At 34.4% G+C, this 18,874-nt stretch overlaps 2 protein-coding genes across 3 annotated transcripts in view; one reads left to right on the forward strand and one right to left on the reverse strand.

Annotated features, from left to right (window-relative positions):
* Window positions 1-7,890: 7,890 nt before the first annotated feature.
* On the forward strand, window positions 7,891-12,513 carry LOC129321834 (uncharacterized). Its single transcript, XM_054967763.1, has 3 exons — window positions 7,891-8,689; window positions 11,139-11,470; window positions 11,737-12,513. The coding sequence occupies exons 1-3, from the start codon at window positions 8,031-8,033 to the stop codon at window positions 12,222-12,224; spliced, it is 1,479 nt and encodes a 492-aa protein (XP_054823738.1). The 5' UTR covers window positions 7,891-8,030; the 3' UTR covers window positions 12,225-12,513.
* A 25-nt stretch (window positions 12,514-12,538) lies between these two features.
* The window catches only part of LOC129321833 (sodium/hydrogen exchanger 8-like), a 53,264-nt gene continuing 46,928 nt past the window's right edge, over window positions 12,539-18,874 (reverse strand). The window contains exons 22-23 of one of the 2 annotated variants that reach the window (XM_054967759.1): window positions 13,494-13,798; window positions 12,539-12,976 (exon numbers count right to left, since the gene is read on the reverse strand). In XM_054967759.1, the coding sequence (XP_054823734.1) occupies window positions 12,785-12,976; window positions 13,494-13,798 (497 nt within the window). In that variant the 3' untranslated portion in view covers window positions 12,539-12,784. Of the gene's footprint in view, window positions 12,977-13,493; window positions 13,799-18,874 lie in introns of those variants that run through there. The other variant, XR_008596110.1, reaches the window with a different exon arrangement.

The raw sequence follows: 18,874 nt of genomic DNA on the forward strand, positions 1-18,874 counted from the left end.
CGTCTTTCTTCTCTCATTGTCTAAAATTTTGAACCAAAAAAGTGTTTCAAAATTTCTTACTCCCAATCCTTAATATCTCCAATACCCAATACGCGATACATGAAATTTCTTACTCCAACCAGTCAATTCGAGTGTCTGAGGATGCTCTCTCTTATTCCTCATCAAACGGCACTTCCAGTGCGATTCCTCGTACTCACAACATCACTGTCGATGGAACCAGATTCGTTTTCGAAGGGACTTGGGTTGTTCTTGGTGTTTGGGTCATGCTCTCTGAATCAAATCATCAAACAGTGTACGGACGTTTTTTAGATCAAGCAATTTTAAAGCCTCCCTCTTCTGCTCTTTGCTCTAAAAATGAATCAAGTTCTTCTGCATCTGTTGCAGAACCATGAAGAGTTTGTTTGGTACGACGAGGCTCTTAGTTTGTTTAGATATGGCTTCAACTCTCGCTTGGTGTTCTCCCTCAACATTTATAATCAAAGCTTTCGCCACTTCAACCTCATTAATTCCCAGTCTGGTGGATAAAGATCTGTGAATTATCATGATCTATTCCACCGCTTCATTCAGTGATGACCCCGACGTTGACTCCATTTCCCTTCAAATCCTAGTATTTCACTATCCTTGCAAATAACTAGATTTTGAAATCAACGAAAAATCAAAACTTTGAAATCATAAAGAGCTCCTTGTGTGGAATCAACCCACGCTGTAGACCTTCATGAACGGCTTATTCTCTGGACTTCATTGGTTTCCTAGAATTCATTAGTTACGGGGTTTATTAGCAATGGAAGATTGGAGGAAGCCAGACAGGTGTTTGACCGAATTCCTCACAAAAATCGAGCAAGCTAGGTTGTATCCTTTCCTGAAAGTGGTTTTCGGTTTCTATAGACATGTGTCAATTGGTTGGCATCAATATTTTCAAAATCAGACCGGATATTAAACCGAAAAGATTAGTAATTTATAATTTACATGGTTCAATCGGGTTGGATCAATAGTTAAACCGGTGACGTAATAATTAAATTATAAAAATTATATATATATATATATAATAATCTAAATATAAGAAATAAATATGAAATTGCTATTTAATTTAAAAAATAAAATATTTTAAGTTTATCATGACTTAACAAGCTATAAGATACAACATAATATCAAATAATTAAAAAAATTAGGCCTTTCCTAAAAAAATTCAATAAAAAAATAAAAAAGGTTTTTTTTTTGAACAATCTGATTCTTGAAAACCAAATCTGATTCCCAGTTTGATTCTAGTTCATCGTTCGACTGTTGGTCTAAAACAGCTCAACCCAGCTCAACCTCCAAAATGATTTTCATATATTGACTAAGTCGGAATCTGGGCTGGTCGACAGTCGAACCGTTTGATTTGGTCCGATTTTTAAAATCACTGGTTGGCATGAACAAAGAAATCACATCTTAATTTAAAACTTCAAAGACTCTAGTTAATTTTGATTCATTTTTTATTCTATATTAATTATTAAATTTAATTGTATTTGATGTGGGACTTCTCACGTCAATTAAAATTCATCCATTCATACTTGTACAAGTTAATATCACACACACACACACGTATATGAAATTTAATTTTTAGTAAACATTTTTTGACCTAATTATTATATTAAATTGATCTTCCATGAGCCATAACTTAAGCGTGATTATCCCTTGATTCAATGAACAGTTTTAGGGGTTGGGTGTTATCTGTTACGCTAGTTTTGCACGACGATGCAAAATTGTAGGATTTGTCCTGTCTCAATATTCTGTTAATTAGCCACCATGCCATGTTCTGATGCATGTCCCAGGAAGATAATTGAATATCAGGCCCACCACTTGCTTCTCTCGCTGCACGAATCACAGCATTATGCCAATAAAACAAGAATAATTTGCACTTATTTGATTAATCATTAATGCTTTAATAATTCTAAACCCACGTATATGTAGCACTTGGTGATACGTAATGTACAATCATTATAATGGATCTCACCACTAGCTTCATCATCTTGCAATTTACAACCCTCATTAATCAAATATCTCTATTCATTATTGGGTGTCCCTAATCCTTTCACACAAGGGAATTTTTAATTTCTGCAAACATATTTATTTTAGGCAAATAAAGAACTCCTGATAGAAAAGAATGCGAAGCCTATATATTCACTATATAAGGTTTGCTTGTGCCGCAGGTTGTATGTTTGCATTGAGAGGAATGATAAGAAAATGAAGAAATTTTTTTAATTTTGATGTTTATTGATGTAAAAGAAAAACAAAGAAAAATGAGTGGTCAAAGTTCCTGCTTCGATTTTCAACTTGTAAGATTGGCAAAATCTCTCTGAATATACATTTTAAAAATGCGAAGTTTCAGCTAAGACAAAAAGAGAGAGTAAAGTTTAAGTAAAAACTAAAGATTTTGCTACTAAAACATGATGCTAGATTCCGAAGTTCGAGGATTTTGATGCAGAGGAATGAGAATAAAGAACAATAGCATCATCTAATAATTATGGTAATTGACGGCAGCAGCTCATGACAATGATGTTCAGTTCTTGTTTACATATATCCTTATATGGTGACAATCCTATTCAAGGTGCAGTTTAGTATTAAATGTGGTCCTTTTTCGGCAAAAAAAAAAAGAGTAAATGTGGCCCTTTTTCTAATAAAAATGTAAACATTGGTTCGCTATGTTATGAGAAACTAGCTCTTTTAACTAGAGTAGGCCAAATCCTGATGATAATGATGTTTAATTCTTCATTTCCACTCATTTTCCTTCACACTACCTGGTATTAAGGTAGAGAAACAGGGTGTCGAGGGCTCCACTATACCTGTTTATTTGTTTTTCTCCCCTACCTTGGTCTTGCCTTTATTTATTTTTATTGTTTATAAGTATTATTCTATTAGAAGTAATTTATTCAAGACACATTTGAATACTAAATGTGAATACTTTTGCTATTGAAAATTCAAATATTAATTAGTTATGTTATGAGAGGTTAGCTTTTTTTGCTTGACCCTACCCCTGGTGGTTGGTCTTGCCTCTATTGAAGAAGAAGAATGATATCTTATCATAGAAAAGTGAATACTTTGTAATTAGGGCCAATCTAAACCTACCTATTTCGTGGTCCACTCTTTCTGTTAATGGGTCAATCCAATAAAACAAAATTAATAACCTCATTTAAATTTTTTTGTTGGATCAAAATGAACAGTCCAACATGAATAGGCGAATCCACCAAAAAAAAGAAAAAGTTACCAACACCACTTGCTAGCCGAAAACAAGTGCCCACCCCACTTTAAATATTTTGCACATTTAATTATAAAAAATAAAACTTTATAACCAATATGTCTATGTGTAGAATCAAATTGCCATTTCTTCAATCCTACTGCTCAATTTTGCAATGTCATTTGGCCAAGGAAAAAAAAGTCATTCCATTGATGAAAAATAGCAAATGAACCCTCCCTTAGGTGAGATTCTATTCCATTGTAATTGTTACTTTGCTACCAATAAAGCAAAGCCACAAATTCTAATTGATAAGAATTTAATCTATAACTTACAAAGTCATTGGTTTAAATTCTATTGTTGATATAAGAATCTTATTGATGAGTAATTTATAAATACTTTCTATAAACACTCTTTAAGCTTAAAAGTATATCTTGATCCTGGTGAGTATTTGGGATATAACTTATTGAAACTTTTTGTGATTAAAAAAAATTAGAGAAAACCATGAGCATGATATTTATTATCCACAATTGTCTTAGGCCCCACTTATTTCAGTATTGTCTGGTTTGTTTACTTTGCTTCTTCCAACTGATGAGATGAAATAATTTACACTTGGAGATGATGACAATTTGATGTCTTGCAAGCCATGAGTTTTATTAAGAAACTAGATACTCCCTCCGTTAAAAAATATAAGATATTTTTAACTGAATCTCACTTCCCAATAAAGTAGTTACCCACTTTCAAATTAACTATATCTTTTTATATTTACCTTTATTAAACACCTTACAATAAATATAAAATCATTCATCAATAAGGACTTTTTTTTAAAAAAAGCAATGATTACAACTCAAAAAACTAAAAATGCCTTACATTTTTGAATATTTAACTCGTCAAAAAATGCTTCATATTTTTAAATGAAGGGAGTATGAGTTTTCCTCTTAAAAGCACCGATACGTGAAAATGGCCGGCGTGTCCGTGTCGGATACGTATCCGACATGGACATGTGTTCAGGATGCAAAAATGCCTCGTCCCTTTTCCCAATGTTTGATGAATGCGGGTTGAGACGGGTTGACACGGGCGGATACGGGTCGGACACGGGTGGACGTGAAACTTTGCATTTTTCACTTCTTTTTACTTAGTCCCAACTTTAGAAACCCGATTCCTTAAGATTTTCAGCTCCAGTCGACCTTTTTCTCGCGTTCGCCACTCTATTGCTTACTACCTCGTCGACCGTCGTCGTTCTTCAACTCTGGCATTTTCACTTCTTACTTCACACGCTGCCTCACTGTCTGAGCTCTGCCTCAGCGCCTTCAACTGTTGTCATTCTTTCATCTTCAGCCTTTAATCTTGGTAATTTATCTTCAATTCTTCACATATTGGTACGCCGAGCGACTCTTCTGCTCTTCACTTCTTTTACTCTTTTGTGTTGAGCCTTCAATCTTAGATATTTATTGATATTATTACATTGCTGGATAATGAATATTTATTGCTCAATTTCACTACTGAATCGAGAGAGAGAGAGAGAGGCAGAGCAACCTGATTAGTTTTTCTAATTTAATACTGAGTTACTGATTTAAATTTTTTTTATTTAGATGGATTATATTGCTGAGTTAAACATTGATTTATTTTAAATTTTTATTAGCTCTCTTCATGTTAAAATAGCAAGATATTGTTTAAAATTAAACCTATAATGGCTTCTAGTTCTAGACCCGATAAGTGTGAACTCTTAGTTTCAATGTAGTAATGAAAGACAGAAAAAGAGTACTCCTTTATAGGCTTATGTAACTTTGGTTCCTCAAAAAAATAAAGGGGAAGGTGGGAATAGAAGTTGGAAGTGTAACTATTATAATAACCAATATAATGGCTCTTATTCTAGAGTTATATTTTATTTATTGAGGATCTATAAAAAGGGTATTGCTATATGCTCGAAAGTTGATGATAGTTGTTTAGGTGAAATGCGAAAAGCTCAAGAGAAGGCTGAAAATAAAACAAAATCAAAACATGTGCCATTGCCAACTCCAACTGAGAGCTTATCTCCTTTATGTCAAAGGGGTTCTAGCCTTATTCAAAGTAAACACAATCAAGGAAAAATGAGGGCAACAAATACAATAGAAAGAGCTTTCCAACAAGGAGCTAGAGATAATTTAACTGCTGAAATTGCTAGAATGTTCTATTTGGCTAGCTTGTCTTTCAATTTGGCACGTAATCTATATTTTATTAGTGCATTTTAATATTCTGCCAGCAATGTAATTTCTAGTTTTAAACCTCTTGGTTATAATGCACTAAGATCTACTTTGTTGCAAAAAGAAAGGGCCAATGTTGAAAGGCAACTTGAATCAATCAAAGGGACTTAAAATCATAAGAAGGTAAGTATAGTTATGGATGGTTGGACAGATGTACAAAGAAGGCCATTAGTTAATTTTATGGCTATAAGTGATAGAAGCCCCATGTTTTTAAAGGCAATTGATGCAACTAGTGAGTATAAAGACAGATTTTACATGACTGACTTAATAAAGAAAGTGGTTGAAGAAGTGAGGCCTCATAAAGTTATGCAAGTAATCACTGATAATATACCTGTTTGTAAATCTGCTGGTAAGATGGTGGAAGATGAATATCCTCACATTTTTTGGACACCATGTGTGGTACATACACTTAATCTTGCCTTAAAGAATATATGTGCAGCAAAAAATACAGAGGCAAATGAAATTGTTTATAGAGAATGCCGTTGGATCACTGAGGTGAGGGATGATGCAGTTTTCATCTAAACACTTATCATGAATCATTCTATAAGATTAACCATGTTTAATGAATTTGTGCCATTAAAGTTGCTTGTAATAGCCGAAACAAGATTTACATCAACAATTGTGATGTTAAAGAGATTCAAACTTATCAAAACTTCTCTTCGTACATTGGTTATTAGTGAAGAATGGAATGCTTACAGAGATGATGATGTTGGAAAGGCTGCTACTGTGAAGGACATAATTCTTAATGATCTTTGGTGGGAGAAGGTTGATTATATTCTCTTTTTCATTGAACCAATTTATGATATGTTGAGATTTGCTGATATAGATAGACCCACATTTCATTTGATTTATGAGATGTGGAATTCAATGATAGAGCAAATCAAGGAATCAATTTATAAGCATGAGAGAAAATCGCTTTTTAAGCACTCTTCATTTTATGAAGTTGTGTATAATATCATCATTGATCGATGGATAAAAAATGCCACTCCACTACATTGTCTTGCCTACTCACTGAATCCTAGGTGTGTTATTCTTATTTTTTTATCATGAAATTCTTTTCTTTATCATTTTTACATCACAACTCCAATTGATGTTATTATATTATTGTAGGTATTATACAATACAATAGCTTGAAGGTGGACTAAATAGAGTCTCCCCACATAGAGATGCTGAAATATCAACTGAGAGGAAAAAGTGCTTTAGAAGGATGTTTCCAGATGAAGAAGAGAGGAAATTGGTTATAAATGAATTTTTAAAGTTTTCTGAATGTTCAAATGAGTTCTCTTTTGTTGATTCCATACAAGATAGATGGATATTAGAGCCTAAGGTTTGGTGGAGCAATCATAGTGCTGATGCTCCTAAACTTTAAAGGACTGCATTGAAACTTCTCAATCAACCATGCTTATATCTTGTTGTGAAAGAAATTGATGCACTTATTCTTTTGCTCATTCACTAAAGAGAAACAAGATGCTTCCAAATAGAACAGAGAACTTAATTTTTGTTCATTCAAATCTTTGTCTTCTTTCAAGAAATAGTGAGAAGTATTCTACTGGAAAAAGTAGATTGTGGAATATTAGTGAAAATTGTTGGGAAATAAATGATATTGAAAATCTTAAAGTTGCAAGTTTATCTCTAGATGAACCATTTTTGGAGAGAGAACTTATAAGAGAAAGTGGTGGTATCAATGAAGATAGAAAAAATTAAAATTACTTTAAGTTGATAATTATCTTTTGCCACTTGATAGTGTTTAAATGCTTAACTACTTATTGTATTATATTTTATGATGTCATTAGACATCTTGAAATTATATTTTTAGACATTCAAATATTTAATATTTAATTATTTATATAGCTGTACCTGTATTTTAAATTTCAAAAAATAACTGTATTCGCATATCATATCATATCGTATCCGATACTCGTACCCGTATTGGTGCTTCTTAGGTTTTCCTACATTACATGTTATATATAGGGTTATAATACAATCTCTCCCTCTTATATAACGAGTCACTTTTAAGGAGAAATATATGGTTATTTTTATAAGTAATTATATATATATATATATATATTATATATATATATATATAAGTAGATTATTAATTATTTTTTCAATTTTATTCTTTTACAATTTTTGATGAATAAAAAGTTATATTAAAGAGAAAATGGTTAAAAAAATGGTCCTGTGCATTTGTGTTTGTACTTTTTTTTATTATTAATAAAACTGACTTGTTCGACTGAAAAAAGATGATACATTTAACAAGGAAGAATTAAAAAAAATTTAGAAAAATCAGTAATTTAATTATTTTTTCTAATTTTGGGTGGTGTAGACAGAAGTGATTCATAAAATTGGATCCTACAATAAGTGATAACATTAAAGTCTATGGCTTATTACTACAAGTTTGAGCGGATAAGTGAAAGCCTCAGCGCGGGAGATCAAAATCACAACTTGTTGACCTAATGGCGTCGCGTGTATTATTATGATTATCCCAACAACTACGGAATTACGGCAATATTTTAATCATTCCATCCAATGAAGATCGGCGGATCAGAAGATGGCGTGATCATTTTGAAATACGCATGAGCGTGAGGGATATAGTATATAGATACGTATACCAATCAAAGCAGCAAGAATCTAGAGCGACGACGAGTACAAAGCCGGAAATGGCCATGCCTTACCTCTTCTTCCTTCCAATCATCTCCTTTTACTTCATCCTCCAATCACATCTCGCCACGTCACTCGTCCCGAACCCAATCCCCATCACGGTTTCCGTCACGGACTTCGGAGCCGTTGGAAACGGGCGCCACTACGACACGCGAGCCATCCAATCGGCGATCGACTCCTGTCCGGAGGGCGGTCCCTGCCAGGTGAAGTTCCCGGCGCCGGGGGAGTACCTGACGGCGACGGTGTATCTGAAATCGGGAGTGGTGCTGAACGTGGAGGGCGGAGCGAGGATCCTGGCGGGAACGAGGCAGAGGGACTATCCTAGGGATCCGTCGCGATGGTACGCGGTGATGGCGGAGAACGCGACGGGGGTGGGGATCGGCGGCGGGGGAGTGGTGGACGGGCAGGCGATGAAGTACGTGGTGAGGAAGAACGTGAGGAAGAACGTGATGGTGAGTTGGAATAGGACGGGGGACTGCTTAGGGGATGAATGCAGGCCCAGGCTTATTGGGTTCTTAGGCTGCACCAATGTCCGTGTCTCCAATATCACCCTCCACGAGCCTGCTTACTGGTGGTCAGTGTTTTTTTTTTTTTTTTTTTCCTGTTTTTGCTTGGTGATATTGTTGGAATAATGTTTATATTTAATGTCTCACCGTGCACTAAACACTAAACATGATTGCGTCTAATGCGTCATGCATGTAAACAATTAAAAACTTGTTGGAATTTTAAAACTTCAAATATTTGTTATGAGATAATATAACTTTTAATCTCTCAAGTTTTTATTGATTTAATTCCTTAATTTTATTTTTTATTAATTTAGTCTTTTAAATTTATTTTGGTTACCGATTCAGTCCTTTTTTTTTTTGTTACTGTCCTTATTGTTTAAAAATAAAATTACACTTTTTGTCCCAAAAAAAGAGAGGAAGTTATACTATAGATTACAGAACATTTTTTACAACTAGATAAATCAATAAAAAGAAGTATAATTATTTAAGTAAAAAAATAATTATAATTTAAAAAAAAAGATAACAAAATATAGTGTAAAAGATTAGATTGAAAAACATTAAACTAATTTGAGAGTTAATTTGTTCTCATTTAAATTTAACTGCATATATAAGTCATTAATATACTTTACACAAAATATTTTGAAAATCAATTTATTTTTTAAAATTTAAAGAACTTATATGATAATTTAAGAAAATATAAGGAAGTAAATTAATTTAAGAAAATATAAGGAAGTAAATTGATAAAAATTAAACTTAAAAAGAAAAATTACTAATTAAAACAAATTTAAGAAACTAAAAATTTTATTATCCTTTTTTAAAACACTTATAATTGAGTTATGGATATATAGATTTGACTTGTCCACAACTCAATTATAAAGTTTGACATGGTACAAGTTAATCCCTCGTGTTTTAGCTATTTAATCTATCACTCCCTTTGGCCTATACCTTATGACTAGATTGCAAATTAGTCCTTAATGTGTAGGGACCAACAGATTAATCCACTGAAACAGTTGGAATCATGTGTTAAATTTTAAAGAATGGGTTGTAATTAAGTTAAAATCACCGTGAACCAAGCTAAATAATTAGTTTTTTATTTTTTAAAATTTTAAATTTATGCAGATTTTTTTTCTTTAATTAGTTCGTTTTTTACTTAAACTTTTATTTCTTATGTGAAAGTAATTTCTTTAGACTTAGGGATATCAGATATCGATATGGATAGATTTCTTTCATAAATCTTAAATTCTGTAAAAATAAACTCATTATATTATGTTTTAGAGAAATTGGATGACGTGATGTGCTAAGTCTACTTAAAAATTTTTCTTATATTTTATTAATGAAATAATGGATGAATTATGTATGAGTATGGAGAGACTTTGCATGAATTTAATAATCTAAAGAGGTTAAAGTTACGAGTATGGAGAGACTTTGCATGAATTTCAAAGCATTTTAGTCGTTGTGTTCTTGTGAAAACAATCACAGTTACACACGCTACAATATTTCCCTATCTTTCTCTTGTAGCTATGCTATTATTATTTTGACCTTTTGACTTTGTCTATCCTTTTTCTTCTGATAATATAAGTTGATCTTTTTCTTAAAAAAAAAAAGTTATTTGAAGCTCACAGATAATAGATTAGATGATCTCAGTTTAGTGGGGACATTTATGTTTATATATAGCAAATTAAACGAATTGTATAAAACAATTTCGTCGTGATTTCTGATTTGAGTTACCTGCACGCAAAATTGAAGTCACTAAGTCAGTCTTCCAAGTTCAGAACATTATTTTTGCCTTTTATCCAATTTATTTATTTTAATTTTATTTGGGTTTGGAAAAAAAAAAAATCTAGCGTGAGTTCATCATTTAGGAAAAAAAAAATCATTCAAACACGTCTTATTCACAATCTTCTTGTGAGTTTGACATTATAAATCGATCATATTCTATGTAGCAAAGAGATTTAAAGTGTTTATATTTTATTTGAGTAGTTTAAATTTGGAAGTTTTTTGAAGTATCAATCATTATTTCTTAAAGTTACTTTTTTTTTTTTGGATGTTTATACTCAAATTTAAAATACTGCATTCTGTTTTCATTTAAAAGATTTTATTCCATATCCAATATAGATGATTTACGTGTTTGGAAAAAGTCAATCTTTTGTTGATTTTTGGCCAAGCTTAGCGAAAATTTGATTTGCATAACAATTACAATAAAATTTAGATAAATCTCCAACGTTTGCATTTTTTACATTAACTACAGTATGATATGATAAAGAACACTGCCAATAACTGATGAAGATTAGTCCTGTTAATAAGGATCTATTCATGAAGTCATGGGTCTAAATTCTTCTCTTGATGTGAAACTTTGTTGATAAGTAATATGTAAATATTCATGTAAGTGCTCTTTACATTTGGTCTCTTATGAGTTTTGAAACTTAACTCACTTAAATTTTCTTAGATAAGAAAAAAGATGCCTTAATTTTAAATTTCAAAGTACAGTTAGTAAAAATTACTGTTTAGAATTTTCAGTTTGCACTTAGTACGAAGCAACAAGATAACAATTGAGGATGTTTCGATTTACGGAGACTTCAATATCCCAAACAATGATGGGATTGACATTGAGGATTCAAACAACACAGTGATCAATAGATGTCACATTGACACTGGGGACGATGCTGTTTGCCCAAAGTCATCCGCAGGTTCTGTCTTCAACCTCACTGCCACTAACTGTTGGATTCGAACAAAATCCTGCGCCATCAAGCTTGGCAGTGCCAGCGTGTTCGATTTCAAACACTTTGTCTTCGATAATATCACCATTGTCGATTCTCATAGAGGCTTGGGGTTTCAGATCCGTGATGGAGGTAACTTCTCCGTTTGTTTCTTTTCTTTTTATTTTACTTTTAACCATGTCCTTCTCCATGAAAAAAGGAAGACTTACACACTCATGCACGCACGCAAATATGTCAACTCTAGATTTGAACCCGCGATCTTTTCTAAGCAAGGGAGATGGCACTGAGACAGCTAGCTGTTTATATAATGTTCTCTATTTGTTCCGTGCACTTATTTTGAGGCTATCCTGATAAGTTAGATTGGTACTATGTTTTGAAATTTGAACATTGTTTTGCAGGGAATGTAAGTGACATTGTATTCTCAAACATAAAAATCAGCACAAGATACTACGACCCATTATGGTGGGGAAGAGCTGAACCAATATATGTCACAACTTGCCCGCGAGACTCAACCTCAAAGGAGGGTTCAATCTCAAACATACTTTTCACTAACATCACAGTAAATTCAGAAAATGGTGTCTTCCTCTCTGGTTCAAAAAGAGGGCTTTTAAGAAACTTGAGATTCATCAACTTGAATCTCACTTACAGAAGGATTACCAAGTTTCCTGGTGACTTGTATGACTACAGGCCTGGATGCCATGAATTGGTTAAGCACAAAACTGCTGGCATAATGATGGAGAACATTGAAGGTCTTGAGGTTAAAAATGTGAAAATGAGATGGTCACAAGCTCATTTGGAGGACTGGAATAATCCTCTGGAGTTCAGGCCTTCTACTGTGAATAACATCTCCTTTCTTGGTTTCGATTCTAGTTTGGCATACGAGTAGCATATGAAGCTAGTTTTCTTCAATAACAAGATGGATGTAATGAGAAATCACAAATCAAAAAGGCCTAGGGGTATTATTGATTGAAATGATTAAGGGAAAATGGGTAGAAGAGATGAAAAGGGAAATCTCTTGGTGTTCAAATGATGATCCCAACCTCTTGGTGTGTGGTCTCATTTGAGATTGTGTGATTTAAAGACACTTCATTGTTATTTGTTTAACCATATAATTGTGATTTTTCAAATGGACAAGATTTTATACAGAGTTCACTTGGAGTTTCTTATCCAATTCAGATCCTTTGCATTAAGAAATAAATATATGACATACAAAAGAGGGATGCATTAAGGAGCATGAAGCAAAGGTCCAGCAGGGTTCTTCACAAAAATCTTGCATGCTGTTTCCTTTCTGTAACATCTAACTTGTTTGTGAGTGGTTAATGTTTGTAAAAATAAACAAGTTATTAGTCGAATAAAAGTAATGATCCATAATTCATTGATCATAATCAAATTGATGAATTTTATATATAATAAAATTTATGACTCGCAGAAAGACTGCCTTCTTGGTTAATCAATCCTTACTATGATATCTTCTTCACCAGTAGATTCAGCAATTGTATCATCCGTGTAACTTCTTTGCTCTCTGTTTTGTACAGAGGGATTTGCAACATTCCCTTCACACTGGTTCACTTCAAGGTCCTTCCTATAAGGGGTTCCTGTGAGATTGCTTGAGAAACTTCTTGGCTGACAGATGTCAACCTGAAAATTCACATGGGAAATTAAAGAAAATAAGCTTGAGACAGAGACCACGAATTTCTGAAACTTTTAACGCTAAAATACTTCTAATTGCTCATTGATTTTCATGATAATCTTGGAAAGTATGGTGTAGATTTTACAGTCTGAGAAGCTAAAGATCATTGTGACTTGTGTGCTGTGAGTGATCTCCATTCAACAGAAAATTTGAACATATTAGAAACACTTGTTTATTTCACTTAAGCTTGTTTAAGATCAAGTATCAGACCAAATCTAAATATTTTTGCAAGGAGAATCAAATAAACCTAATAACTAAATTTTCTATGAACGAATGTGATATAAAAAGGTTCAATTTAAAAAGAAACGGACAAGAAAAAAACAAGTGATATGCAAAGACAAGATAGGATATCCATTAAAACCCTACTAATTAAATGCTAAACTGCATTGCCCTTGAGAATATTATGCACAAAAAGTTTCCCATCCATGAAGCTAATATCAATCTCATGTTCATGTACCAACATACCGTGCAGCCATAAATGCTCAACTGCATTGCCCTTGCAGACAGACTACTGGCTTGTTGTCCAACACCTTGGCAATATTGCTTATGTTGCTTTGGCTTGATGAAATTTTCAAGTAAACTCGATAGACCACTATGTTCTTTGCTTAAACATCTATGGGGATAATCAACTGTGCGCGTTAACAGTGAACTTGACCTTCTAGAAAGAGCAGCATCAGCCTCAAATGCTCCAATGTCAAACACGATTACCCTTGCTCTATTTTCAACTAGATAAGATGAAGCTTGATGAGAAAAACTAGCATTTTCTATACCTGTTATTATTGAAAGGCCAAAAAAAAAGAAGAAAGAAATCCAAGTCACATAAGTTAGTAATAAAACTTGCAGTTTCCCAAAAGGGAACTTGATGGAACCCTCTATTCTAATAAGCTTTAAAAGCATAAACCAGAAACTACACCACAAATGGGACTGAAAATTACTAATACCGAATAGCAAAGTTGGATTACAGCAAAAAAAGGAACTGAAAATTACAACGTACTGAAACAGAAACAGCACAGAATACACTCCACAAACAACAATCACAAAATATAAGTCACTCACTTACATACACACACTACGCAGAAGATAAAATGATGAAGAAAGATGACTTCCTCCACCCCCAACCTGGCATTCGAGAGGCCAGAGCTCTCCTTACCACTTTCAATATTCAAAATAATCTCCCCCTCTCTCTAGGCAAAGAGGAAGATTTAAAGACCTAAAAAGTGACTCTAGCACAGCCCTTACCCCTAGAAGACCCTTAACCATCACTAGGACTCTAGCACATCACTAGGCCATCAATTACTTTCTTTTTTCCCTCATAACCAGGATCCGAAGGGCAACATCTGAACCAACAATAATGTTATCTTTTAACCTCTTGCCTTCCTTGATTTTCTCTTATAGGTCTTAGTAAAATCACGAGCTCTATCATTACCCTCCCCTTGAAGTTTCACCTTGTCCTCAAGGTGAGAAGCATAATCAGCAGTTGGTATGAACATCTGTTGGTATGAAAACAAGTTTGCCCACACCAGAAAATCTTCCAACTGAACTGCTTCAATAATCTTGACATCCTTCTTCAATCCCTTGTAATAATCTTCAACTTTCATGCCAGAGAACCGAGCATCATAACGCATATTGGATGAAAAATAGATTTAAACTGTTTTCCAGCAACAACAGAACCAGGAGACAGAATACTTGGGTTAGTAGACATTTCACCTCTATTTTTTCATTTACTTTCTCTTGCTCCTGAGAAAAGTCTGAGCTTCTTGTCATGCTTAGTATAAGCCGTTCTGATTTTCTTAGCAGAACAAAAACCAAAACTTTTTTCCCCTATTTCAGTGAAGTCTAGTACTGTGGTCTCTCGGGAATTTTCATCTCCTCTCATTGAGAATGAAGAAGTGTTGCTGGGGAACTCAGCCCCATCTCTTGTGGGTTTTTATATTGTAGACGAGAAAATTACTGATCAACACCTCCCCCTTGATCTTGAGTTTGGTTTGTTTTGCTTCCCCAAATCCATCCTCCACACCTGCAGCCTGAACCTGCACATTTATCAACATGCCCAAAATCTTCAGTTCCAGTTTCACATTTTTCTCGGTACTGGTCTGAAGCTGCATTTTGCTCTGTATCTCCACTGAATTGTTGCTGTGTGCAGAAATGTATCTGTGAGTGTTGACCGTTGATCTAAAAAATTTAAACACAGCATCCAATGAGCGAAGACAAAATTTTCCAAACAACAAAGTGACATCCCCAAACATTTTGATGTCACACGTGATCAATTCTGGGATGATAACTGAAGCCCTCAGATGATATTGAGGAGATAAAGTACAACCCCACATACATCGTCGTCCAATGGGTGACTGGATTTCTGCTTTAAGAGAAGAGATGCAAGCAAAAATTCGACTGATTTTTCAAATGATATACTCAAAGAACCAATAGCTATAGACTCTGAGTTGCAACACATGAACCTCTTAACGGAGAAGAATGTTAAGGTGACAAGAATTCCAAAGTTGTTTTCAAACCATCCCAGTAATAGGTAACAAAATTCTGGCAATAATTGCTGACAAGAATATTATGAAGAATGGTGTAGCTGGAACCCACTGGACAACTGAAGTAGGATGACAGCCTCAAATTGTATACTGTAGTCATACCTGACATTGGTATCATCCCTTATGCCCAACTTTGCGCCAGCCTTTTGGGTCAGACGAGCAGCATATTCATTCTTCTTGATAGTTATGTGAATTTGTGAAGCTGCCACATACAGTATGTTAACTTCTGTAATAGTTGGAGCCAGGAACAGTAGCCTTTGGTGCCAGCCAACACAAAGAGCATCTGGAATGGTGTCGCTTCCCACTGTTTTTGCATGTTTGTGGGAGAATTTTTGCTCTTCTTTGGCCTGTTGAGCATTTAGAATGTGAGCCACAGCAAGCGTCTGGCGCAAAAATATAGTATAAAGTGAAAACCCCTTCTCTGATGCAGAACGCAGCGTTGCAACCCTAGCTTCTCGAAGGATTAGGTTTCTTTTCTCCCCTTTAAGGCCCAAGCCATTAGTTGCTTCTTAAATGAGGAATTGAATGTTGTATGCGGCTGGTTCATTCTCCTTTCATAAATTAAAAAGCTTTTAGGCCCAAAAGAATTACCATCATTTAGTATTGGGCTTCTACAATAAGTAATTAACCTAACCCTACCCAGCCTCCACTTTCTCTTCTTTTTGCCGTCAGCCTCTTCTGCCTTCAACCTGTCTCTTCGTTGCTCATATTCTCTGCAGCGTTTTGCAGTCTTCTCAACATTATAATTTTGCTTCTTCTCCTTAGTCGCTTCTGCCCCATTAACATTTATATGCTGGACTTTGATTTTGGGACTGCTTGGTGCTAATTTGACAGCTTGCAAGGATTGAGAAGGTTTGGGTTTCATCTCTTTTGGGTTGATACCAGAATCTGCTTCAAACTTTTCTTCTCCTAAAAACGGTGACACTTTTAACTGTTGTTCAAAAGGCTCTTTCTCTCCCCCTTCTTCAACCTCGGTATCTTTTTTATAACTCCCTCTGTTTCTTGCTCAACTGGTTTCTTCTCTTCTTTCTCACTTACAGCATCTTCATTTTCCATGTTCACCTCTGATTTCTTCTCCATTTCAGCACGCATCTCCATTCTGTCTAAAATCTTTTGCACTTCTCTAATTTCTTCTGCATTTCCTCTTTTTTTTCCCCACATTCTTCAACAATTCTGACATCATAGCTGCTGTAACTACGAGTTCTTCTAGTAAGTTTGCCATGCCTTTTTTCCACCCTCTTTCTCTCTCCTCGGATCAACCGCTCTGATACCAAATGATGGAACCCTCTATTCTAATAAGCTTTAAACAAGCATAAACCAGAAACTACACCACAAATGGGACTGAAAATTTACTAATACCGAATAGCAAGTTGGATTACAGCGAAAAAGGAACTGAAAATTACAACGTACTGAAACAGAAACAGCACAGAATACACTCCACCAAACAACAATCACAAAATATAAGTCACTCACTTACACACACACTACGCAGAAGATAAAATGATGAGAAAGATGACTTCCTCCACCCCCAACCTGCATTCGAGAGGCCAGAGCTCTCCTTACCACTTTCAATATTCAAAATAATCTCCCCCTCTCTCTAGGCAAAGAGGAAGATTTAAAGACCTAAAAAGTGACTCTAGCACAGCCTTACCCATAGAAGACCCTTAACCATCACTCGGACTCTAGCACATCACTAGGCATCAATTACTTTCTTTTTCCCTCATAACCAGGATCCGAAGGGCAAACATCTGAACAACAATAATGTTTTCTTTTAAACCTCTTGCCTTCCTTGATTTTCTCTTAAGGTCTTAGTAAAATCATGAGCTCTATCAGAACTCAAACTAGAAAAGAAATATCTTAGGGACAGCTAGCAAGGATTAATGTATCAATGTGTAGATTTTCCAAGAAAGGAACTCCAACCAAAATTTATTTTGACATAGATACAAGTACATGATATAAGGGACATATTAGGTTTTCTGCTTGCTGGTTTCTAGTTAAAATAGAGAAACAAATATGCAATAAGCACAGATGAAATGATTTATTGATTGATTAAAAAAAAACGAGTAAAATACAATGACCTCCCTTCCTTTTGCTTAAATTACAGAGATTTCTCCTCTATTTTCAACACACTTTAATCCAACAATTAACTGTAACATCCTCAAGTTTAAACTTGGAATCAAAGTGTAAATAGGGTAAATGGGTAAAATTAAAAGAAAAATCTAGTTAATGGCGTTTCATGATATTAATGAGCTTCTTGAATCTTTTGGGTAGCTTCAGAAGGGGTTAGATTGGTGTACGAGCGGATCGGGCATCATGTGAGGCCCAAAACTCATTATGAGCTTCACTGTGCCATCTGCTGTAGCAAATGCACATTGTGCTGTGGCAGATGTGCAAAAATAGATTTAATCAAATTGCACGCACACGAGAAAATTAGAGGAAGAAGAAGAGAGAACGCAAAGGGCGAAGGAGGAGGAGCTGAGGTTTGCTAGGGCTTCACTTTGTGGGCATTTTAAATACAATTTGAGCTAGCCACACACTTGGGTAAGCCTCTTATCTACTCTCCTTCCTCTCTATGTGCATTTTCAGCAAGATTGGAAAGTGTTGGGTGTTGATTTCATTTTTTTTTGGGTTGTAATCGAACCCATTGGCTAGATGGAGCCTTGAGAAGTTAAATAAGTTCTAAACTTTGGTTTAAGGATTTTATAGTGATATGGGGTTTTTAATTAGGGTTTGGACGATCCTAAAAGAAAGTATGAAGATTGGGAGTATGCGGGTGGAAGTTTGATATTATCTAAGTGCATGAATGGTAAATAAGATTAGGAAATGTGTTGTAAATTTGATGTGATTGGGAGGAAATTTGGGTAGGACGGGTACCTAAATTTAGCCTAAAATGTGGTTAATTAGGGTTAAAATTGATTATTAGTGTTTAATCTTGTAGATTAAATATGATCGAGTTTTGTTAAGCCGGTGGACTCTTTGTGGAGTAGCTAATTTGCCACAGTAACCCTTTTTGTCATAAAAGGGTTGAGGTAACCGGACAATCTAATTCTTTTATTTGTGTGTTCGGATGATGTGGGATTGTGAAATTATATTTTATATATATATATATGCTATTGTTTTTAATCAATAACTAGTCTGTTAAATGTTTTGGTGATTTCGAAAATCATGTGAAGTGGAGTTTGAATATATATATATATATATTATAGGTTTTTGGATTAGAATAATTGAGTATTTCATTCCAATTATGTGTAATATATACAAGTACGTGTACCAGCTATAAAGGGAAAAAAATAAATCAGATCAAATTCC

Source organism: Prosopis cineraria, unplaced genomic scaffold (assembly GCF_029017545.1).
Source record: "Prosopis cineraria cultivar Desert tree isolate PC_DT_omini unplaced genomic scaffold, ASM2901754v1 PC10, whole genome shotgun sequence".
NCBI lineage: Eukaryota > Viridiplantae > Streptophyta > Magnoliopsida > Fabales > Fabaceae > Prosopis > Prosopis cineraria.